Below are 27,114 nucleotides of genomic sequence, written 5' to 3'. Positions count from 1 at the left end.
GTGTGTGTGTTTCTATAGCAAGTAACTGAAGATGACTTGCATTATAAATGGCATAGAAACAATGGTGAACACATCATTGCAAAAATGAAATGGGCTGTCTTTGAAATGGTAAGGGGAGAATAAATGGATAGCCCCAGTGCTTTACTGGGGGAAGCTAGGTGGCAGAGTAAATAGAGTCTGGGCTTAAAGTCAAAAAGACTCATCTTCCTGAGTTCAAATCTGGCCTCAGATACTCAGTCCTAAATGAGGTCACAAAGAGTAAGACATGAACCACAATAAAAAAAAAAAAAAGTGCTACATTGGTATCCAAAAAATATTGAGAGAACCAGAAGATCCACTTTAGCCCTTTGGGTAGAAAAATGTAGAAAATATGTATGGGAAGATATATTCAAAAATGGCATAGGATAAGAAAGAAAGATTGTGTTATAACAAACTGGTAGACAAAGTACCTTTGTTGATGAGATCACAAAACCATTCTAGTAAGAAAGTAATGATTGATGCTTTTAGCCTTCATGGCTATTATTAGTTGCTTTTAAAAAAAACAAAAATAGAAGCATACAGTGTATATGGAAAACTAACAAAACAAATTGTCTTATTTATGAGAAGCTATTAAATGATTCTCTATAAAATACATAATAAATTCCAACAAAACGAGTGCAGTATAGTGCATATGTTATTTTTCAACCATGCTGAACAAGACCCAGTTATCAATCTGAGATTAAGTTGCTTCTTGACATTATGTTGTGAGTATACTTTTCTCACTGGATTCTAGATTTGTTTATTTCTGAGGACTGCAATATTCAATTTATATGCATGGTTTGTATTGATTGAATCATTTTTATTTGAACCAGCTTTTTGAGTAGAATAAAAACCGAGGGAAAAAGCAGTTTAATTCCCCTATTCCTATTATAGTTTGAACTAGAAAGAAAACCTTCCTTACCTTTATAGAGAGTTTAATCTAAAATCTTTAAACCAATAAAAGGAAAGCCCCCCCTCAGGTTCATTTTCATTTAAAATAGGATTCCATGCTTTTAGAAGTTAAAGCTGTTAAATGTTTTCACCTTGTTGTCTCTCATTCTAATATCATCTGTTACCTACCATGCTAATTTCTTCCTGATTAATTGAGTGTACAATGGATACCAGTCTGGAAATAGCAGAGGTCAGTGTGCTTACCAAATGAGATTCTGATGTGATGCATAATTCATGCCATAGGCTCATGCAAGTTTTGCAAGAGCACTTTTCCAACCTCTCCAAATGAAAATATTTCCAGCTAAATGCCTCACTCTATACTGCTTTTTGTATCTATTTAACTAGTGAGCTTCATGGCAAGATTTTTACATTCCATCTTCAGTTACTTTATTTGCCACTATTTTTTCTTATTTTTAAAAAATAAAAACAAAATTTATTTCAGAACACTGAAGACAAAAAAACTTTGAAAGATTTCACAATTTTCTGGGATAGTGTTACTAAGAATTACTTAAGAGCATTGATGGTAAAGGAGGCTACAGATGCAGAATGAGGCATATGTTTTTATATGCAACTATTGTGTTTGATTATTTTGTTGGAGTGTGTATTTATTTCAAAGGAGGGCTCAATATGTATATGTATATGGAGGAGAGGTCTTGTACAATTGATCTGGATTTTTTTCAAAGTTTGAGTAAAATTACATTAAAAAATCAAAGAAATACATTGGGATTCTCTGTCTCATCTTGTGGAATATTTGATTTCTCCATAGATGTTCAAAAAACAAAGAGTCTGAGCAATAGAACAAACCCAAAATGCAAATGATCAATAATGAAAAAATATACATTAGCAAACTTCCTGGCATATAATGGGTGCTTAATAAAAATTAAGTGATTGATATTTTTGTTCAGTTTTTAACTTTTAAAAGTATTTATACATATATGTGATATATATATATATATATGTGCATATATATTCACATATATGAATATATATGTATATATATATATAAATGAGAAAAACAGAAATTTATTGAGTCAGTCATCCCATAGAGATTTTATCTTGAAGCTGAAAGTACAGAAACACAATAATACTGAATTCAAAGAAATCATTTCATTGGATTTGGTACCTTTATATATTAGAATGTTTATGCAAAGATCTGTGTTTATAGATATATTAAGGCACTAAATCCAATGAAGTGATTATACATATTTTTCTCTACCATCTTTCCTCTCCTGACTCATACAACCACCAGTCTTCTCTCCATCTATTTCTTTTCTAATTAATATTTTTTATTCTTCTTCATTTTTGCATGCACAGCATCTCTCATATGCCTTATATATAGGAAGATACATTAGACCAATAATTATGAAATTGAATGTAGTCATGTGAAATCTTAAGGTTACAAATAAAGAGGACTTCAAAGGAGATATTGCCATTGTTGTTATCATTCTATCATCTCATCTTAATTTTAATTTATTTGATTTTCAGGATACAAAAAGTAAATATGACCAGATAAAAAATGGAGCATGATATGAAGGAAATTTGAAAAAAACTGACTATTTCTTAGAATAACATCTTTTCCAAGGATGAAATAAAATCATGCTATATATTATTTTTGCAATTTATGTTGTATCTCAAGGATTATAATTTCATTGGTGTGTATCAATGTGAGATCACATTGCTATTCTTTCTGACAAATGGAGATACCTTCCTCCACAAGAAAACATTGAAGCCCCTATAACTTAGAAAGTTTTTGAGAGTTGTCATAGCACCAAAATAAAATCATCATTCTACAGGTTTCCATCAGTTGTCAGAGTTCATCTTTTCAGTCTTATAGAACCTGGAAGAGTTCCAATGGAAAAGGCTTCCAGAACTCTAGATCGCCTCCCATGGCATAATGAAGCATCAAATTAGGATAACAGTGGAAGAATTTAATCAAAATATTTTAAATTAACTTACTTGATACAACTCAAATTACTTTCTGTTTAAAATGAGAACTTTATAGTAATCTTTTAAATAAGCTTCTAAGAAGTGAATGTTTTCATTTTCCTTTATTTTGGCAGCTTGATGTGGTAGATAAAGAATTGACTGCAAAGCCAGGAAGTTCTGCCTCTTGACATGTACTAGCTGAGTGATGTTGGGCAAATCTCTTAACCTCAGTGTTCTAGGCAAATCTCTTTAATTTTAAGTTGAAGAGAAGATGCAGATCTATATTAATAGAAGGAACTTCCTTCATTGGCATTTCTCCACTCTGATGAAGTCATAGATCCAATCCATATCCCCATTTTTTTTTACTCTGAAGCACTTTACAGAATTAAATTTGGCATGTTTTTGGTAAGTTCATTGCAATTATAGTATTTTAAAGGTGTCCTAGAAATAATAAATTTATTTTCTAGTTGATAGGTTTGTTGCTAGCAATAAATCAAACTATAAATATCAGTGTAATTATGATTTTGAAAGTAGCTGAAATGATAAACTACACAGTACAAATAACACCATAAATCATGTTTTCACAAGCAGTCCATCCTTAAAACCTATTAAAATGGGTGACGTAACATGAGGTAACTTTGCAACCATAGGACAGAAATCATGAATTTTTCTTTTATGTACTGAATAAAGAATTTTTAAATAAGATATTAACTACACCTGTTTCTTTGTGTATTTCTGTTTTTAGAAAGGCTAATATCTTTAAAGACAAGAGGAACCAGAAAATTCTGGCATATTTTCCCCTATTCCCTTGGGAAATTTCCATAGACTAAAAATGAATCAATATCTTGTGACTTTAAATTGTGAATATACAGGTTCCAATACTTCATTTCAATGTCTTGTAGGCAGCTTTACTGTTCTTTTATAGAAATCTGGAGATTCTTTCCACCAGTTAAAGCTCTGTTTTCCAGAAAAATTGTGATTGCAATACTAGAGACTTGAGACAAGGAGATCAATTCAAAGGCCTGCACCAGGATTTCAAGTGTGTGAGGAAAGAGGACACATACATGAGAGATTTTGTGAAGGGAAAAACTACCAGACTGGCCACAGACTGGATATGTAAGATGTCTTGGAGGAAAGTGGCAAGTTTACTAGTAAATTAGACAGAGGAGAGAATTTGAGGTTTAGAACTGAGTAAATAAAACAAGAAAAAATTAATCAATTTAGTCACCATACATGTCACCATAAAAATTATCTCACTTTCCAAAATGAAATGAAAATATTTGAAATATTCAAACTTAGAGGAAAAAATTAAAGCCATGTAGAAAAAGGATGAGGTACGTGTTGTCCCTCATATACTGTGTGCTATTAGAGTTGCTTTAAAGGTGCTTTTGGCAAGTCTGCAGAAAATAAGTTTCCATCTCAATACTCATTCAATTTTCAAAAGTAATTTTGTCCATCAGCACAATATTTAGCAGAATATTAAGCATAGAAATACAATAGCAAGCTGGTGATTTGTCCTCAGAAAATTTCTATCTGAATTCCATCAGGAAAGATGGGATATATATAAGATGAATATAGCTGTAGTTCTGACATTGAAAAGGAACCATAGAGAAGCAGTGAGTTAGGCCCCAAATTTGTAGGAGGATATGATGATACTGTTTTGCATTTGGAAAATAATGCTTCCTATGAAAGACATCTTTTTTTAAAACTAATATGTTAGGATTACTAAGTGAGAACTCGGGTTGTCTGGATAGTGACGAGGTGAGAATTCAGGTTGGACAATTACAAGGTGAGAACTCAGGTTGACTTGATAGAGGGGGCAAGCTCATTGGCTAGGGTGGTTCTTCCCAGAAGCCCTTGCATTATCCCACGCCCATTCTCTGGGAGGATAAAAGAGATAGCACTGGGCTCAGAGAGCAGATCGGCCTGGAGAAGGATAAGAGCTGGAGGAGATTCAGAGCCAGGATTCAAGAGGAAGACTCTGAATTGCATCAGGCTTGACGGGGCTCTCTGCAGGAAGGGAAGTCACTTCTTTGGACAGCAACTGCCTGGAGACAATGGTTCGTTACAGGAAGAAGAATCTGTCTGAGAGATTTGAGTAGACACAGCAGATCTCTTCCCAGAGAGCGATCCAGCAGCTTCTGGAGACGATAGCTCGCTACAATTGGCGTCCACACGTGGGGCAAGGACTTTTGCTTATCCTGACAAGAGGAGCTAGACTAGACCTTCGCAATTTGGCGCCCGAACAGGGACAGACACGGTCCTGATTCCAGTGGAAAAGCTTCCGATCTAGATCTCAGTCTCTCTGACCCAGAACCATGAGTAACGAGGAAACTTTGTTAAACATTAAGTGAGCGTGCTAATAGATAAATAAGGAACTTAACTTGTTAAGGGCTAAACCAGGAATCTCTTATAGTGAAATGGGGCAAACACCTTCTGTTCAAGGAAAATGTTTAGAGAGCATCATCAAGGTTATGAAAAGCCAAGGCTTGATTATAATTTTAGAGGAGATTACTGAACTTTTAAGAACTGTGAAGGTCATATGTCCTTCTTTTTCTCTGGAAGAAGAATTGGATCCAGATGAATGGGAATTAGTAGGAGAGCAATTAGGTGAACACTACAATTGTCTTTGTGACATTTTACCCTTTGGTTCCAGACCAAACTCAGTTTCCAAAGATACAATTCATACCTACAATTTAATCCAAATGGCTTTAAAAAATGTTATTCTAAAGGAAGAGATGAAAGAGCAAAATGGGGAGGTGTCAACTAAACTAGGTGAAAAGGATGAATCAGATAACAATGAAGTTAAGTACAATTCTGAGCAACAGCAACAGGAGCACCTCCCATCTCCTCCCTCAATTAACCCTTCAGGGGTGGAGCAAGAAGGAGGAGAGGAAGAGGCAGAAACACAAACAGAATTGTCTGTGAAGCAGTCTAAGCCTATGACAAGATTAGAAAAAGCATTGGTTAAAGCTAAGAAAGAAGGACAGGATATAAGTGATTTTATACATGCATATCCTGTGATTGAAGAGATTGACTCTGTAGGTAAAAAAAGGAGAAGATATGCACCTTTAGATTTGAATAAAATTAAGGATTTGAAAAAAGGTTGTACCCTTTATGGGGCTACATCAGCTTATGTCAAAATGTTACTAGATGGTTTGTCTTATGAAGTCCTAACCCCGAATGATTGGAAATCCATAGCAAGGACATGTCTGGAACCTGGAGAAAATTTATTATGGCTTGCGGAATTTCATGAATTATGTAAAATTCAAGTCAGATGCAATTTGGAAATAGGAGTTAACACACAATTCACTTTTGAGCACTTGGCTGGTGAAGGTCGGTATGGAGAGAATTCAGAACAGACTGATTATACCATGACAATATATGAACAAATTGCTAAGGCTGCAATAAAAGCTTGGGGTGTCCTTCCTGGACAGAAAGATCGTGGAGAGGCTTTCACTAAAATACAGCAAGGTCCCAATGAACCTTTTGCAGATTTTGTGGGACATTTGCAAACTGCTGTCAAAAGAACTATTGGAGAAAATTCAGCTACAGAAATAATGACCAGACATCTGGCTAAAGAAAATGCCAATGAGATTTGCAAAAGAATTATATGGGGATTAGACAAAGATGCTCCTTTAGAGGAGATCATAAGACGCTGTGCTACAGTGGGAACAAATGCTTTTTACACCCGGACAATGATGAATGTGGAAAGACAGGGTCCCTCATGGCAAGGGCCTTCTAGAGAAACTCGGCGATGTTTTCAATGTGGAAAAATTGGACATCTAAGAGCTCAGTGTAGGTATGGAGATACAGTGAGAAGACAGGGTGAGAGAAGACCTAAAACCCCATGTCCAAAATGCAACAGAGGACTCCATTGGGCATCAGAGTGTAGAATAATTCAGGGAAATGGGATGAGGGGCCCAGATCCAGGGCCCCAGGCAAAAAAGACTTGGGGCATGATGGCAGCTGATGTTACACCCAAAGAACCTTTAGAAGGCCAGGACTCTGATTTAATCAATCAGCAGAGAAGCAATCACATGGCAGAAAGGGATTACCCAATCAGTCAACCAAAAGGCAATCAGATTGCAAAAATGGATTACACTTGGGGAGAATACAGGCCTTTTAAACCAACAGGGCTGTGTCCAGTGCAAACAATTCCAATGTAATTGCCAGATGATGAGAAGAGATTTAGAAAGTGGTAAATAGAATGTAATTAGATAGGTTAACTGCCTGGGAGAGAGGGTTTGCTTGTATTTCTTCAGCAGGAGAAGGAATCAGATGGGTGCCAACGAGTCATATTCGCCTTGTCCATCAGAGAGAGACAGAAAAAGAGAAAAACCTCAAAATAAAGGAGAAGATCTAAGAAACATCTGACACTGAAAGAGCATGGATAATAATAAGACTGTTAAAGAACTTTAAAAACCAGCAGGAATCATTGGACTTCCTCACACAAGATGAGACTAATGGACAATGGACTTATGGACATTTATAAATTTTCAATTTATGATTATGTTATATACTTCTAGCATGTGTTATGTTACTATGTTACTATGTGCTTATGTAATTTATGTAATTATCTGTAATACTTCCCATATTGATGGATTTATGTTTCAAGGTCATTTATGTAATTATCTGTAATACTTCCCATATTGATGGATTTATGTTTCAAGGTCATGACTGTCCTATGTTCTAAATCAAAAGAAAGGGGGAGATGTTAGGATTACTAAGTGAGAACTCGGGTTGTCTGGATAGTGACGAGGTGAGAATTCAGGTTGGACAATTACAAGGTGAGAACTCAGGTTGACTTGATAGAGGGGGCAAGCTCATTGGCTAGGGTGGTTCTTCCCAGAAGCCCTTGCATTATCCCACGCCCATTCTCTGGGAGGATAAAAGAGATAGCACTGGGCTCAGAGAGCAGATCGGCCTGGAGAAGGATAAGAGCTAGAGGAGATTCAGAGCCAGGATTCAAGAGGAAGACTCTGAATTGCATCAGGCTTGACGGGGCTCTCTGCAGGAAGGGAAGTCACTTCTTTGGACAGCAACTGCCTGGAGACAACGGTTCGTTACAGGAAGAAGAATCTGTCTGAGAGATTTGAGTAGACACAGCAGATCTCTTCCCAGAGAGCGATCCAGCAGCTTCTGGAGACGACAGCTCGCTACACTAATATTTTCGTGGTGATGTTTAAAAGTACAAATATTGTAAATATTTGCCACTGCAAGTTATTCAATAAGGATAATGGAAAGGCAAAATTTGGTATAGGCAAAAATTAGCTGCCATATATTACCAGTCTATAGTTTCATTCACAGCTTAACTCAAATGCCACTTACAATGTGAAACCTTTCCTGATCCCTCTAAGCTGCACTTATACATGTACTTATAAGTATTCATGTTTCCCTCAATAAAATGTGTGTTCCTTGAGGATATGGTGTATTCATTTTTGTCATCAGACAGTTAGCAATAGAGTTTAGAATAAAGTAGGCATTTGATAAAACCTTATTGATTAATTAATTGATAGAAGTGTCATAAAAGTATTTTTGAGGGCAAATATAACTGGAAAATGAGAATAAGTACACACGTATTGAACAACAAACTTTTGTTAACTGCTCGGCCTAGTTATAATGAGAGAATAGAGATGGACAGCCAATCACTACACTGCTATCCCCAAGATATTTAAAAGAATCAAAGAATAATTATTTGGCACATTGGAGTAGATGTCATATGGAAGATTTCTGGAAAGGTATGGATGGGGCTTACACAGGATGCCAAGTTATACAAAAGTATAGCATTATGTAACAGGGAAGGAAGTATACACAACATGAAAGAAAAAAAAGTCATTGGTCCTAGGGCTGGACCTAACAAATTGGAGAAGATATGTTATTTTTGAGGCTTCCCATTTCTCCTTTTATTACCTTTTCCCAAAATTTTGGTATCAAGAATGATCTTCCTAAACCTGTTGTCCATAACCATATCTGTACTTTGGACTATGATCTTTACTTAACTTGTCTTTGTCAAATTTATCTGCCATATATAGTTTTCCAAAAAGTCTCCTTTCCTTCCCAGCTATGTTGAGGAATCAATCATATGAATTAAGATAAGCATAATTTAATCTGTTTATTCAGTATAGTTATTTAAACATAATACCTTAACATTAAAATATAATAAAATAACATTAAAGCATGAATATTAATGATAATGATGGGCCATTAGAAGACATATAGACATCAAGGAATTTCTCTCCTCTCTACCCTTGTCACTTTAAATCAACCCCATAGTTGTCTAATTCCTAATGGCCTCCTAATGGCCTGGCAAAGTTAACTAATCTTCCTTGTGAGTATTAATAATGATGATAACCTTCTATTTGCACAACACTATACAGTTAGCAAAGGGCAAACTTTTCATTTGATTCTTAGCAAGACTACAAAGAGTAATTTGGAAGCCATTACTTAATCAATTTATCTTTAGACTAAAGTCCATTATATAATTAAAGGACATTAATGACTTTTCAGTGAAGTTGTATTTTCATTTCATAAATGATTTTGAACTTCACACCACAAAGACTAGCAGAGCTATCTCCAATCTTCCTAAATCTACATCTTACAACCCAAATGAGAAAATAAGGTTAGTCTTTGCACAGTTTCCCCACATTTTAATGCATTTAACTTACACATCATGGCATCACCACCTTGAAGTCAAGGACAAACAACAACCTCTGTGAGTAGAAGTAGAACCTGCCCCACTGGTGACCCAACTGGAAATGGCCAGGTGGATAACCCAGCTCTTTTCTATTATTTATTTGTTTATCTATCTATCTATCTATCTATCTATCTATCTATCTATCTATCTTTATTCATTCATTCATTTATTTGTTTGTTTATTTATTATATTGTTTCTTTTCTCTTTTTTCCCTTCTCATCCCTCTGTCCATATCGAGTACTTTTCCTTTGGGAAAGAGTAAATTTGGATCACTGAAACCTTCTAGGGTTTACCAGCTAGAATCCTGTTTTAAACTCAAATTACTATAGCTTTCATTGATTGACCAATAATCGGTCCCATGTCAAGCCCCACTTGGTCATTGTTTGGGCTCTATTTGGTGTATAATATTGTAAATAGCAATTGTTTCTGCTTTGATCAGAAACCTTGAGGGTCTTTCCTTCACACACACACACACACACACACACACACACACACACACACACACACACACACACACCCTTTGGCTAGGTCTCCTACTGTATCCAGAGACATCTCCAGTCTCCTGACCTATATTTTGCCATTAGACCCATGTGGCTCCTGAGGTGAAAACAGATTGATGACTTTCTACAGCCCTCCCTTAAATCCAATTCACTTGGATATGACATCCCTGATGTCAGCGACCTCTTTGAGAATGAAGGACAAATAACAACAAAGCCAGACTAAGTAAGGCCATATTTTGGGAGGACATTGTTCCACCCATTGTTCTATAATTCAAGAAATTTCAGGTTCATGCAATTAAAATACAAGTATAAACACAATGCATGAATTTGTGGTACTTCTTCCCCATTGATCTTATTTACTTGTAGAGGGTCACAGACAGTGGGGGAACTCTGGGTGAGGTATAAGACCCTTCAGCCCAGAGGGAACCTGCTGATAATGTCTGGTTCAACTCCCCATCTCCCCTAAGGGCTCTCAGCCTTCCTGAGAAGTCCGGGGGCAGTGACAACCTGTGTTGTGATTGAGGCAAAGTGATACCAAATGGAAGAGTGACACCAGGTGGCAATTTACAGTGTCTATGTGCGCAGTATGTAGACAGTGCATGCACAGTATGCTATAGTTATGTAAGGGTATTAGGGTATATAAGGCAGAGAAAATTTGGAATAAACAGACTCCATGTTTGACCATACATGTGAGTACCACCTCTTCACTCCTCTCCTAAAATCAAGGACTTGGGCTGGTACCAAATCCTCCAGAAAGCTAGTCCAGATATTCCATTTACCTACTTTTTTTTTAAGGCTTCAACATACATAATGTGTCACATTATATGTGTCTTAAAGAAGCTGAAAATTGTTATAGTTTTAGTGCTTTTATATATGTACATCCACATGTGTGCATTTGTGGTAAGCTAGGGAATGGAGAAAAGGATGATCGGGAAAGACTTTGTGGAGAAGATAGTATTTGAGTTCAATAAAATTTAGCACTTAACTTAAGGCCTCATTATGGGTAGGTGTCATCTCTACAATGGTCTGCAGCAATTTAAATTCCTTTTTGTTTTGCTAAACGCAAAGACTAACTGTAACTTAGTATGCCTTCTGTGACTATTTGATGGCAATCTAATAAAAATTGATAATTAAGTTCATCTGTGCATGCAAAATGAAAATAAAAGGCTCTCTTAGGGAAAGTTACTCTTCTATTGATTCACTGAAGACATACTTTTCAAGGAGAAGAAAATTAATTTAAATTAATTCAGCACTTCTAATATTACTTGAATAGAAAAAATAAGCTGTGGCCTGTAGATATTTTATTCACATTTGTTATTCAAATATTATTTCCTTAATCCATACCTGCTAAATATGACTGAAATATTGAATTGCATTAAGAAAGGCCAAGTTTCTAGGAATATAAAAGTGACGGAACTTTTATATCCATATCAGATGACTTCTGGAAAGATGCATTTAATTCTGGGTATCACTGTTTAAGAAAAGCTTTGAAGATAGTAACGAAGATGGTGAAGAATCTTGAGTCCATATATATGAAGAGAGACTCAAGATACTGAGGATGTTCAGCCTGGAGAAAAAAAAAACATATAACCCTTTTCAAATATTTAGGGGATGCCATAGAGAAAAAGGATTAGATTTGTTCTATTGTACCTTGGTGGAAAAACCAGGAACAGTTCAAAGAAATAAATTGAGACTTGATATCAGAACAAACTTCCAAAAATTAGAAATGTGTAACAAGAAAATTATCTGCCTTGGATATGAATTCTGCTTCACTGAACATCTCCACATGGAGGTTGCATCGTATATAATGAGGATCATATTGCTTGCCTTCTCAGTGGAAAAGGAATGACTAAAGGGAAGAAAAGAATTTGGAACTCAGAATATAAAAATGGAGGTTAAATAACTAAACATAAAAAACATATAGAGGCTGCATGCTCACGTGCAGGTATAAATTAGTGTGAATTTCTTTCAGATATGGATTATATGAGATGTCTGTTGGAAGAGTTAGGTAGCAAAATGAATAGAGCATAAGGCCTAGAGTCAAGGAAAACCTGAGTTCACACCTGGCCTCAGATATATAACTATGTGACTCTGAGTAAGTTATTTAACCTTATTTACTTCTGTTCCTTATTTATAAAATGAGCTGCAGAAGGAAATAGCAAGCCACTCCAGCATCTTCGCCAAGTAACCCCTAAATAGGGTTTTAAAGAGTCAGACACAACTAAAAATCCCTGAACAACAACCAATACTGAGGTGCTTTCCAATTATAAAAATTTTGTGATTCTGGGAAGATAGAATATAAAATAACTTGTGAGTTCTAATAATATATTACTTTGATATTATTATAACAATTTTTGAACTAATCTCATTTTTTAATCTGTGGGGTTTTTATTTTTTTATTAAACTTTTGGATGAGATGAGAATTTTTATTTTGAACATTAAACTTAATTATATTTATTAATTACTTTTTTATAGAAAATTCAAGGAATTTAAAAGGTTTACTTAAAAAACAAACATGTTTGTTTAAACATGTTTTTAAAAAAAGGACAACTATTTTGTAGAGACAAATTTAAAAATAAACAAACCTGTTGAAGGTTGTGTGAAAATCTATGGACCAGCAGTTTCAGTATTGACTGTAAACTAATAAATTAAAATTAGAAGGGACTCCAGAGTCATCTAGGTTGATCATTTTATTTTGCAAATTAAACTGGATCCCCAAAAGTTAAAGTGATTTGCCTGAGAATGAGCACCAGGGATGGGATTTGAACTTATGTATGACTTCAAAGTCAGTCTTCTTTCTGTTGCAGTTCTTCTTTCAGTATTTCCCCTGCATAGAAAATTTTATTTACTTTCCTTTGAATAAAGTTTCTCAAGACATTGCTTAGCAATTTCTCAGGAATTTTTAGATTGAGGAAAAAACAAGATGAAATCTAAAACACATATATTTGGAAAATATTTTTATCAAGTGTTAAATGAATATGCAGAAATCTTTATAAGATATAGTCCCCTATTTCTTTGGTTACTATAAAAGTGATTGTAGAAATTTGAACAGAGGGAGTATTTCTGAAGTAGGTGCTTTCAGTAATCAAAAAAGCAGTCAAGACACTGTTATAAATGCCTCTAGCAATTCCTGATGTGCTCTATAGAATACTAATAGCTCCCTTGGAAAGATTTTAATGCAAGGAAGATGACAGCTGTATTGCAGAGAAAGAACACATCAAGCCTTGCTTTAGTTAGTATCCAAGGTGACACACAATGTCTGTTCATCTGAAGGCCAAATATATAGCAGTTCTTAAGCCAGTTCAAAGGCTTGTTTTTAGCCTGGCATATCCAGGGTGCAATCACAGCACCGAGGAAAGGTATAGGCAGGGCATTTGTCCTGCTCTACTCATACACTCTCACTCCAGCTCATCTTTCATCTAAACCATTCTTGGAATATTGTTATTTACCCTTTAAGGGACATTATTAAGTTCAAGGTCAAAAACTAGGATTGGACACAGGTTTAAACCTAGAAAATCTAAACCCAGGTGATGGAAGTAGGTAGTCTATTATTATGAAAGATAAGTCTAAAAAGCCCATCAGTGTCTGAATAAGAATGAGATGAGCCATGTATTTGGAAAAGAGGTTGGCACCTACTCCTCAGGTAACCTAATTAATCTCTTTGTAATGATTGGTTTAGATCTTTGCTACAAAGCACTGTCACTCTCCACTAATAATCAGCTGAAGGCACATGATCTTCAGCTGGACAAGAAATATTTCAGAGTTAAGAAGGCAAAGGGGTGAACAAATGAAAAGAAAAAAGGGGGGGATGAGGGAGAGGGGAAAGGTAAAAAATAGAGAAAAATGAATAGCATTTAATGAAATTTTAAATCCTTAATTAAACCCTACCTTCATCCATCTCTGTATACACATATTACTGAGGAAAAAATGGCTCTCTGAAGTTCATCTTGCTAGGATTAGCAGTATTCCATAAAGGAAACATGCTCAAAAATCAAATAAAAGTTACACAGAAACTTTTTAAAAAGGGATGATAGGAAGAGGAAGATGATACTGAAAACCCAGCAAATCAATCTCTAGAAAAATGTCAAGTCCTGAGAGCAACTTTGTTTAAAGGAGCATAGATTCACAGGTGGACAGGACCTTAGAGTTCATCAGACACAACCTCTTTGTTAGATAGATGATCAAAGTGAGACCCAGAGAAGTGATCTTCCCAAACTTGAGTTAACTAATCTAGAAATTTTGAAAAATGTAAGTTGAAGGTGAAGTCAACACTCTTGCCTTATAGACAAGTTATGTTTACCTGGACTTATACACAAAGAGATCAGCAAGCTACCTATATCAATATCTTTATTGCTATCTATATTATATATATATAGTTATATAATATAGAGATAATATAAATATACACACATATAAAGAGAGTCAGAACTTGAATCCAGATCTTTTGGGCTCAATATATATACATACATGTGTGTGTGTATGCATGTGTTTCTATATGGACATATAACAGCACATGTGTATGTATGCGTACATTACATGCTCCTAAAATTTTTACTTAAAATTTCCAGATATTCTAGTCATATTCAAATACTACCAGTACTGCTGTACCACTGAAATTTTTCTTAGATGCTATATTTTTGTTGAAGACACCACCATTCTCCCATCTTGGGCCTGAACTCATAACATTGTCTTGTCATTTTCAACTTCTTATCACCCCAGTCACTTCAAATCTATCATTAGCTCTGTTTTCTACTCTTAATAAAATCTCTCTGATTCACATTGTTCTTATCAACTAATCCATAGGTCTTTATTAAGCACCTTCCACATGCTGGTCCTTTCACAAAAGTGAAAATTCTCTGTTCTCAAGTTATCTTATATTCAAATAGGGAGATAACAGATACATTTGTAAACATATATAATATAAGCCTAAAGGGAATAAACCCAAATTCATACAAGGTAGTTTAATATAAGGTAATTAGTACTTAAAGGATTAGGAAAGGCTTCATATAAAAGGTGATGTTTGAACTCAGCTTGAAGGAACAAAGTGATGTTTATGATGCAGAGGAGGACAACTTTCTAGGTAAAGACTAAGAAATAAAGTGTCCTCTGATTGAGGATCAGAGAAAGCCAGCTGGGCTAGAATAAAAAATGTATTGAATAGCAGTATACACTAAGGCTAGAATCTTAGTAGGTTGGAGGGGCAGCTAGGTGGTGCAATATATAAAGCACCAGCCCTGGAGTAATCAGTACCAAGTTCAAATTTCAAATCCTAACAAGGACCCAACCTCAAATCCAACTATTGTCAACTGTGTGATTGGGAAAGTTACTTAACCCTGATTGCCTCCTCTCATACCCACCCCTGCAAAAAAACTAGTGTGTTGGAGCTAGTTTTTTTAAAGTCTTTAAAAACTAAACATATGGGGCAGCTAGGTGGCACAGTGGATAGAGCACCAGCCCTGAAGTCAGGAGGACCTGAGTTCAAATCTGGTATCAGACATTTAACACTTTCTTGCTGTGTGACCCTGGGCGAGTCATTTAATCTCAATTACCTCAGCCAAAAAAAAAAGAAAAAAGTGTATCCCTATTTTAAAAACTAAGCATATTAGCTTATATTTTAACTTTGAGATGATAGGGAACCATTAGAGTTAATTAAGAAAGAGTAAATTAAGTAAGCACTGGAAGGTCATTATTTTGGCAGCTGTGTGGAGGATAGATGGAATGGGAAGACCAAGTAGGAAGCCATTCCAGTAATAATGTATGTAAAAGTTGATGGAAGCCTGTACTAAGTGGTTGCTTTGTGAGTAGAAAGGCTCAGATATGAAAAATGTTGAGGAGGTAGAAATAGTAGGATTTGGCAACTGCTTAAATATATGGTGTTAGAGATATCACAGACTTCAGAATGATACTGAGAATATGAAGCTGGGAGACTGGGAAGAACAGTGGTATTATGGAATAAATGGAAAACTTTGGTAGAGTTAACGCTAATCTGGACTATTTTAATACATTTCTACTTTTTTCCATTCTTTCCTGAATTAGGATTCATGTATGGGCTCAGTCACAGCCCTCTCATGGCTGAAAGCCTTCAGTGGCTTTTCATTCTCAAGCAATAAAATGCAAGGTCTTCTGCTCCAACTTAGTCTGCTAATCTTATTTCCTATCACTTCCATTTCTATTTAAATCATTACACTAACTGTCCTATGTGCTTGTGCTACATATTCCCCATGTCTGTAATGCATAGTTTCCCAAGAAATTTTTCTCTTCCTTTAAATCTCAGTTTAAAAACTTCCTTTAAAGCTTCTCTGATTTCACCAGCTAAGAGGTTTGATTTCTTCCTTCTTAAATATTTTATATCATTCAGGACTTCTTCTGGGCACTTACATATTTTCATATCATCATAATAGTCAGAGTTATCTTCTTTTCCTAACTGGATTTTAAGCTCTTTGATATTGGGGACTTTTTATTGGTTCATCTTTGTTTCCAAAATACTATTACCATCCATTGTTTCTAATAGGTTGTTAATAAATATTGAGTTGAATTAACAACATTGTGTGTGAAGCCATTAATCTATTCACAAATTTTTACATTGGTTTCAGATTTGGATGTGAATATTGAATTATCAAATTAAACCCCAAGATTCAGTTTTGGCTAAGATGCATATATACAAACACACACACACACACACACACACACACACACACACACACACACAAATACACTCATACATAAATACATATGGTACAGGAGATAGAAGGTCTAGGAGTAAGAAAGATTTGGGTTCAAATTCTGTCTCTGACACAAACATTGTCATATCTGACCATGGACAAGTCAATGAATTTCTCAATGCTCTAGACAACCCTCTAGGATGACAAATTAGAGATAAATGTTAACCTGTTTTAGTAGAGGGATTTTTCTAGTATATATCTAATTTGAAAGTCATTCTATATAAGTGATTTGGAAGAAATGTATTTTTTTTTAGCATCATGCCAGCTATCAATGAAATCACCCCCAAAGAATTATGGGATATAAATGTGTCCTGTTATCAAGTGGTGTGGCCAAGCTTCATTATTTGTATCACATTCTTCTGAAAAAAAAAATTAGATCCAAATTCTGTGAGATTAAATGTTAATTTGACAGAGTCCCCCAACAGCTAATGAAATATTTATGTTTTAATTTTATAAATCTACTAAATGAACAAATTCAAAGGCTTAATAGGCACTACTTCCCACTTATTACTTATTGGTAACTCCTTAAGAGGCACTCAGCATCCTGAGTGAATAAATGTCCCTCCTAAATTGCTTAACATACAACAAATCCCTGGGAAGAATCTGACTCAATTTTGCCAATTGCAAATATATGCTTCCTGGGTAATTGGCACAATAGCATGGACTTAATAAGGTTATTGAGGATTTTATATTTAGAGATAGACATAGATGCATGTGTATATACATACATACATACCTACTATATATGTTTATATATGTATATACATACATGTACATACACTCCTACATATAATGTATTTATATATGTATTTATATGCATGTATATTATATGTATTTATATACATATATTATATATTTATATTTATTATATGTATTTATATATTATGTATATATTATATGCATTTATATATATTATATGTATTTGTATAATATATATATATATATGTATATATTATATGTAGGAGTGGGGTGTGAGGAGGGTGTGAACCTAATTTCCTTCCCAAAGAGTTAAACTGGAAATAATGGCAATTTACTACTTCCCTGGGTAAATAGTTGCAATAATCAATTGACAGTAATGTATTGAATGCTCCTTGATGTTTGTTCCCAGGGATTCATTCCATTCATTTGACTCAATCATTATATGTACTTCGACTGCCTCCTGTATGTATATAGGATAAGATCTTTGATTTACTTTCTTTTAGATTTGATATGTGAAGATGGAATAAAAAGCTAAGCTAGGTTTTCCTCATGAAGAAGTTGTACTGCCACTTTTTTTTTTTAGATTTGAGATGTTAGTTTAAACACACACACACACACACACACACATGCACGCACACACACATACACACAAATAAGGTGTTCAGAGTGCTTTTTTTTATTTATGCTACAGCAAGTAATAGATAACATTATGATATTTTGCCCTGTCTTGTGATATACCTCAAAGTATTTATTAAGGTAAGTTTCAGAAAAGCTCTGTGCCCCAAGTAATTCAAACTTAATTATATCAATTTTCCATATAGGTCAACTGAAATATCGTGCATAGAGTGCCTGAGGCAAAACTGAGAGCAATACCCAGGAATCTTGACTTTTCATCACCTATTTTGGACACTGGAAAGGACCTGCTGACGTTACATAAGAATGTCTGCATCCAATCTATCATGGTAAATAGATTGCTTGTCAAATCTTGAATGTAACTACTGTATGATGCTAATACTTTGTGAGATTTTGGTTGATTGTGCTTAGAAATCAGAACACCTTCTCTTAGAATGTTGAGTGGTAACTTCCTGGACTAGTGTGGGAAGAAAGGATGCAAATATTTGTTCCAGGATAACAGTCAGGCAGAACCCAGCCTCAGGCATCTGCTGGTAGCTCCTGGTACATACTAAGCGTCATTGAAACTTCTTCTCTGGAGAAGAGGGGACTAGAAACAGTGTAGGTGGTCCCCCATTTTTCCTTATCTTTTATTCTCATTTTATAACCCGTTTTGGTATGAAACTGAAAGATACAAATTAGAAAATATTTGAGTACTCTTTTAATCTAGACCTTGTATTGCTATAGAAAAATCTAGGGTGAAAATGATTAGAACTCAGACTTTGAGGGGAATATTCTTTTTAAAACCTTTGGATATCTGGATTTCTTTTCTCTGGCTTTCCATACTTTTTGGTTTTTTAAGTCATTTGGTATTTGGAAACAAGTTACCTATGCTAATATTGAGAATGAATGGCATGGAGAATTCTAAACCATAGCCTATTTAGTAATAATTGATATTTGATTAGATGAAACTAATTATATTACATTTTTAGAGAAAGTTTGTGAGAACCATTTTAGGTATGCACAGTGTGTCTAGCAAAATTATGTAACTTGCTGAATGTGGAGAAAAAGCATCAAGGAAAAACTGAAAAGTTTTTCCATTTACCCACCTGAAGATTCTGCTTAACTCTACAATGTTCTTACCATTGTATGCTGAGAATGAAAATCATAAATATTCAGATTAACAGAAGATATTGGCCTAAACTTAGCTGTACTTTCTCAACAAAAATGGTTTTGGTTTAGTTTCCTTTAGAGACAAGTGAAATAATTATTTGTTTTTTTCTCTCTCTTGCCAGCCACCCATCTCCCACTTACATAGAAAAAAAAGGAAATAATGTCCTTGTAAAGAAATGTAGTCAAACAAAAAAATTCCATACTGGCCATACACAAAAATGTATGTCTCATTCTGCATCTGGACATCACCTCTCTTAAAAAGGAGAGTAACATTCTACATCATGAGTTCTCTGAGATCATGACTAGTCATAGCATTGATCAATTCTAAACTCTTTAGAATTTGTTATTGTATAAATGATTCTCCTTGATCTGCTTACTTTACTCTACAAAAGTTCATATAGGTCTTTCCAGGGTTCTTTGAAACCATCCCCTTCACTATTTCCTAACCCACAATAGTATTCTATTATATTCATATACCATAATTTGTAAGCATTCTCCAATTGATAAACATCCCTTTAGTTTTCAGTTCTTTGCCGTAACAAAAAGAGCTATGACAGCTATTTTCTTCTTTCTTTAGTCTCTTTGATGTATAGAACAATGTCAATTAGGCTTAAGAGTTTTCTTTAATTGGTAGCTAAGAATGAATGTAAAAAAAAGAGAGCATCATTTTTCCATTATGGCTTCTCATGAACTTGAGGCTGGCTGTATGCCAAAAAAGAATAGACAGAGTAAGTGACAACATTAGCTAACAAATGTACCAGTCAGTGGTCCCTAAGGATATATTCGTCAAATGGAAACTTGCTCCAGTATATTATTGGTAATATCACATCTATCATAGCAGTATCATCTCTCAAAGTTATCTAGCTACTGCTAGATAATTGTATATGCTTAGCAGAACAAACAAGTAAAGGAACTGAAAGCCAACTTGCTAATCTACATCTCATCCTAATTATGGAATGTTAAAGATTCTCCTGTTGTAAACTGAAAACTTCTGGTGGGCATTGAGAATGGGCTGCATTTTTTAAGTTAAGTTGCCTTTGAAATGATGAGTATTTCATTTACTTTTTATGCTTTAATGTGATTTGAATTAATTTAATGACTAAGATAACATTTAAGTACAACCAACATGTTCATGCTACAATTTTCCTAATCAATTTCTGTTACCTGGATATCCTATTATGCCTGTTCACCCTAATGATGCCTTTAATTTGTCTTGAGGTTTGTTTGGTGTTCTGAAGCCCCAGAATTCCTCTGTACATACTGATCTAAACAGGACAGGGACATATGAAATGAAGAAAATCTTAAATCCCTCTTTCCTAAAAAAAATTACACACACACACACACACACACACACACACACACACACACACACACACGTGGATAGGTGTATATGTACATTAATATAAAATCAGCTCTCAGTTTTTTGGATTGCTTTCTGCTCTCTTTCCTAGCCTACACCTATCATACACACATGCACACATGCACATGCACACGTACACAGACTCTTTCCTTTTTTATTTGGTTCAGAGTGCCTTCTGGTCCACATTTTGGCAAAAACAACTCTAAGGCTCAGTGATTCATTTTAATTTGTTATATTTATTCAAACATGGAAAGAATTTCAGTCTCTTAATATCCCAATATGAAGAAACTAAGATTTTGAATGTTCAGGAAATACTTTCTGTATCTCAATTTTTTCTCCAAATAAGGTACTGAAAGGGGGTGGAATATATATATATATATATATGTGTGTGTGTGTGTATATATATATATATATATATATATATATATATATGTATGTATATATGTATATATATATATATGTATATCTGTACATGGTGGTAAGAGTGGGGTGGAGTTGATCACTTGAAGCAGAAACTATAAACTGAAAAATTTCTGTGAGCTGTTTATTGGGTTATAAAATGCTAAAGAAATATTCATATTAAGCAAAAATTTTTAAACCATGGATTATGACCCCATATAGGATTGTATACCTAACGGTGGGGGTTGAATTTGTATACCTTTATACCTAGGATCAAGTAAAATTTTCTTTGGTTAAAAAAGAGTCGAGAGTGGAAAAGATTTAAGAAGCCTTGATATAAAAGAGGAGGAATCTAAAAGACATGGAGAAAGGCAGTGTGATATAATAGAAGCAGCTATGTATTTGGAAAAAGAGGACCTGCATTTGAATACTGATTGAATACTACCCTGCAACATAATTGATCTAATCTTGGGCAAATCTCTATTGGACCCCAGTTATCATTTTGTTAAAAATGGGGATAGGTGGACTATAGGACCTTTGGAGGTCCTTTTCATTTCTATGATCTTGTGGCCCAAAAGAGAAAAATAGCCTTTTCATGTAATGACATTTCTCTATTTATATTCATACAAATCTCCAGAGTACCTGAGGAAGACCTTCATAATTTTGGGCACAGTGTATTATGAAAAGGTTGTGAACAGCCTCATTGGAAAGAATATCTATATGTATGACTTCACAGATCATTAAGAACAGAGAATTGCCACAAAGAGACACCGACCACTTTGACTGAGGGAAGGAAAGAGAAGGATTTATTATGCTTTCATTAAAGCCAACTATAAGACAAAATGAAAGAAGGATTAAGGGAAAAACTGCAATGAAAAACAGGCTCCCTTTTCAGAAGGCAGATCTTTGGAATAAATGATATGCAAATAAATTACATCCCCAGTCAGATGTTAAGATAAACATTTAATTAAAGTCTTAACTGGTCTCATACTTCCTAAGTACCACAGACAAGACCTTAGGCAGCTTTTTTTTTTTTTTTAAATTCTCAGGAATAGGTACAAAATTTAATAGAGAAAGGGGAAATGTGTCCTTTAAGATATAATTAAATGATAAAGTAAAGTAAGACAGTTGTCCAATGAATTAGCCAATGGATTGTTTTTTTTATATTGTTAGATGAAAGGTTTTTATCTTATTAATCTATTCTGAGATGCTAGTTATATTTTGTAATCAAAATTTAGTTGCTCTACTTCTAACTTTGTGACCTTGAAAAAGTCAGTTTAGCACAGACTTCCTTATCTTCAAAATGCAGGATCTGACTATACTTCCAAGTTTCCTTCCAGTTCTTACAGGTTCTGATGTGGTGGATTAGACATTGCCACCTTTTCATGTAATTGTGTTCCTGGAGGTACCAAATGACTTCAACATCTAAAGAAGAAAGCACTTAATGCAACTTTATTTGCCTCACTACAGGACTGACCCAAGGCTGTCTTTGAACCTAGTGCTCAGCTAATCTGGACATTGATGGGATCTATATAACATTAAACACCATTCCTCATTAACCACCAAAGTGCCAGCACACTGTTTATACGTTGTTGTTTTTTTCTTGTTACACACTCTTGTCCTCTACATAGTTGTAAATACTCATTAAATATGTATGTGCCTGCCTTTGAGCATGGAATTTTCTAGTGACAGGAGGCTCTTACCTAACACTTCAAGGCAATTATTATATTCTTGCTTCTTAGACCTCCTTACTTTACAGCCTAGTATTTCTTCATCTCATCTCTTCATCAATAGCAGCTGTTCTGCCATTCCTTTCCCAAGACCTGTTTCTTCTCTTTTGAATAGTAATACACTTTTCAATGGACTAATTTGTCTTAGTTCCAGAAAACCACTAGAAATCTGTTCCTTTGAATATTGTTATATTTGGACAGAGAATGAGAGATTGCATTTTCCTTTATGCTACCAAGTATCTTATTGTACTTCATACCCTTGGAATTCAGATGGTTTATGTCCAGCCTTACCTAGCTCACAGTAACCCTCCAGCCAATTTATTGCTTTAACTATCATAATAGTTTTGATTTATCTAAATCTTAGGAACTATTATTAATGCCTAGGGTAGAATTGCTGATCTATTAACCAAGGTATACTCACCATCTACTGGTTGCTAACCATTTTACAGTCACAAGATTATCAGAAAAATAAAATAAATAATAAATAACTGTTGAAATAACCTAAAAGGATTTGGCAAGGATAGTGACCATTCATCAAGAACTTAACAAATCTTCAAAATGAACCAAATATCTTATAATCTAAATCTGACTTTAAAAACAAATTCTGCATTTATCACTAAACTCAAATGGTGATTACATTTGCTGTTTTTACAGAATCCTCTCTTATCTATATCCACAGATTGGAAGACACAATGAAGTTTAAAATGTGTACCTTCCTAATGAATTAGCCATGAAGGAAAGAGATTTTTTTTCCTTTATCGAATATTATGAGATGTGCTGCTTCTAGTGAAAAATTTGCTAATATTTTAAATACTGTTACCTGAGCATTCAGTAATCATGAATGGCTTTCTTGATCCTAGAATCAGATTATTGGAACACACACTGATAATTTTGATTCCTTCTTTTCTTCCTCAATAGGTTCAAGTCTACCCTATTCTTAAGTTAAAAAAAAGAATAGTTCCTAGACTCTATTAGTGCTTAAACTATAGTCCTGTATCATATTTCCCTTCCTCCATGCTATTTTTTACCCAATCAACAAGTAGCTATTAAATGCCTACTACTTGCTATGAATACAGAGACCAAAAACAAAACAAAACAAAAAACCCACAGTCCTGGCCCTGAAGAAATTTATATTCATTCTATCTGAGCATAGACAAAAATAAGAATACATAAAATATATACAAAATGAATGCAAAAATTCAAGATTATCGAGGAAGGAGAATGGGAGTAAATGGAAAGAGGATACCAAACACCAAAAGGAAAAAGTCTTTTGTAGAAGCTGAGGTCTTTGTTTTTATTTTTGTTATCAGTTACCAATGAAAAACAAAGGTTTCCTAATGGTTTTCTGTATTCTAGTTACAGGAAGATTCCATTTTTAAGTTTTCTGAAATCATCCTTTCACTACTGCTATATATTTTCTGTATTATTAAAGTAGTGTCTCCATTCTTGGATCTCTTCATTGCCCAGCAAGTAGAAATAGCACATATTTAGAAGTAAATTTGTTATAATTTTTAATTGTTGCTCTTGTTCTTGTTGTTACAAAATTAAATGCAAAATATCAGATATTTTTCTCAATATATCTACTTCAAAATATCCAATGATAAAATTTTCCTGGAGTAATCAAATTATTAACAAAAAAGAAATCAATTTTCTATTTGTTCTTGAGAGCAAATTTCAATAAGGCAAAGATTGCTTTTTTTTGAAAACTACTGTTCAGTAAGTTGTGATGAGTTCCTACATTACGTTTTCATGTGGTGCTAATGAGACTAGGGTTGCATGTTCAGTTCCCAAAGGGCCCAATTAGCTTCACTATGTTTCCTGGCCAAAAGCTGTACCTCTAACCTTGGTTGGCCCATTTCCAAATATTCACCATTGGTTGCGGTGACAAAGGGCATTTATTGGTTCAGAAGAATCCTTCATAAGTTCTGGGCAAACATATCTCAAAACATGCCCTTCTGATCTTGAGAGAAAGATACTAATGTCATGGTCTTTTCTGTTGTCATCTAGGACTCTGTACACTCTAGATTATGGCAAAGAATAAAAATCCATTCTTGTAAAACAATGAGTACTCATGCCACTGTTTACTGAGAATATAAAATAAATAATTTTCTACAATTCAGGTCATATTCTTAAGTCTTTTGATACTCAACAGAGTTAGATTAACTACAGCCCAATGTTTTGGAGGGAGGTGAATAAAGCAACTAAATAAAAGCCAAATAAAGAACACACTAGCTTTTTTAGTTGTAAAAATTTTTGTGTACATCAAATGACTTTATTTGAACGGTTCTTATAATTTAGATTGGAATTGATCTTAAAATGTTACTGCTAATGTGTTAAATTTTGATACAGAGTATGTACAATATATTTCAAGATTCTATAATGAACCTGAATTCATGGGAAAGTGACCTAAGTCACATTCATAAGTCTCAGCATTTCTATCTATAAAACTAAGATCATAATAAATAGCATCTACCTTTTTGAATTATTGTGTTTCCCAAATGAGATAATGTAAGTAAAATTTTTACAAATTTTGAAATAGTCTAAAAGTCAGCTTCTTAATTTATCATTATTACTACTCTTATTTCACACTGTAAAAATCCACTTAGTTATCAAAACTTTAATAAAAAAACACTTCCTAACTCAAATGGTTATTAATGGATCCTTAGGCCACTGGAGAGTTGTATGTTCTCAAATATTTTGCTTTAATTTTCAATTTATTTTAGCTAGTGACTCTAGACCAGGGAATCTTCAAACTACGGCCTACAGGCCAGACGCGGCCTGCTAAGGATGCTTATGCAGCCCTCCGGCTTATGGCAAAATCAGACTGGAAGTTTGACCTAAATTCGCATTAGCACTGCACACTTCTGGCACTGGGCTGAGGTGGTTGAGACAGAGTGTGAGGCACTCCAACAGTCTGAGGGACAGTGAACTGGCCCCTCTATTTAAAAAGTTTGAGGACCACTTCTAGACTGTTGTCTAGAGACCAGCCTAGCCAGATTCAGAGAAGGATGATCAGAATGTTGGCTTCCAGATGATGAGTATTTCGGGGGCACAGTAACATTTACTAAGCAGTAAAGAGACTTTTATCTGCTTTGATTAAAAGAGTACTAATAATAAATAGCATTTCTTTATATAGCATTTTTTTTTGTTTAGCAAAGCACTTTATCTGTTATATCACCTGATCCAAATAATAACCCTGGAAGATAAATGATATTATCTGCATTCTACACATAAGGAAACTAAAGCTGAATGGTCCTGATTGCTCAGGATAACAAAGCTAGTATTAGGTAAGATTCAAACTCAGATCATTCTGATGCCAACTCCAGTATTTATCCACTATGTCACCTAATACCACAAATCTTTAGAAGTTTTGGACTATCTTTATGCTAAATTAGTTTCATCTGTTAGAGGAATATGAGACTCGATTTGATATATATATATATATATATATATATATATATATATAAAGAGAGAGAGAATCAATTTAAATATAATTAGAAAAACAAATGTTATTGTTCAAGTTAATCAGTCTCATAATCTATTATCATCTATGGATTAAAACAATATAACCTTAAATAGAATTCAATATGCTGTTTTCTTTAAATTTGTTTTGTGGCCTTCAAGTTTTAGATTTGAATAGAGTGAATTTGAAACATGACTAATAAAATAAATGAAAAGAAAAATAAAACACAATACAAATGTTTTTGTTAAAACAGATACATTTGAAAGATTGAAATTGAAAGAATTACTTAATATGCAAGAAGGTTTCTTTTCACATTCCAAATTCTAAATACTTCATATATTTTCCTTCTAAGTTTCTAAAATTGTAACTAATTTTCCAACCCATATTTGATGTTTCTTTTTAAACTCTTTCACACCTGTTTGATTTGACAGTCAAGGCCTTGAAAGGACAAGGGCTATGACTATTGATGTAATTATTGCCATGAGTTTTCCTATGTATTTTTAAAAGACCCAAGATGCCCTGTATGGAGATGTCTAAGTTCAGTTAATCCAATGGTCCCATTTTATGATATTCTAGAGTTGGTATGCTTCATTTTTCTTAACTTTGAATTCACCAACCAATGAATCACCTAAAAAGTAGCACAAATTATCTATTTTCCATGACCAATAAAAAGCTTTGATTCTTCTTCTTATGAAATTAGTGCTCAAGAATTCATAAAATCACAGACTTAGAGCAAGAGCATAGACCTTGGAAGTCATTTTATCCAACTCCCTCATTTTAATGCTAAGGACATGCAATCAGACTCACCAAAGCTAAATTTAAGCCAAGGTCTTCTGACTGCAAACGCAGCATTCTTTCCTTTAT

At 34.3% G+C, this 27,114-nt stretch overlaps 1 protein-coding gene across 1 annotated transcript in view; it reads left to right on the top strand.

Moving 5' to 3' along the window:
- Positions 1-27,114, top strand: part of OXR1 (oxidation resistance 1) — a 586,011-nt gene that overhangs the window by 62,973 nt on the left and 495,924 nt on the right. Inside the window, 1 exon segment of the mRNA XM_074267139.1 lies at positions 18,335-18,475. Coding sequence (XP_074123240.1) covers positions 18,453-18,475 — 23 coding nt within the window. The 5' untranslated portion in view covers positions 18,335-18,452.

The sequence above is a fragment of the Sminthopsis crassicaudata genome, chromosome 1 (assembly GCF_048593235.1).
Source record: "Sminthopsis crassicaudata isolate SCR6 chromosome 1, ASM4859323v1, whole genome shotgun sequence".
Taxonomy (NCBI): domain Eukaryota; kingdom Metazoa; phylum Chordata; class Mammalia; order Dasyuromorphia; family Dasyuridae; genus Sminthopsis; species Sminthopsis crassicaudata.
This window is presented reverse-complemented; position numbering and strand designations above follow the sequence as displayed.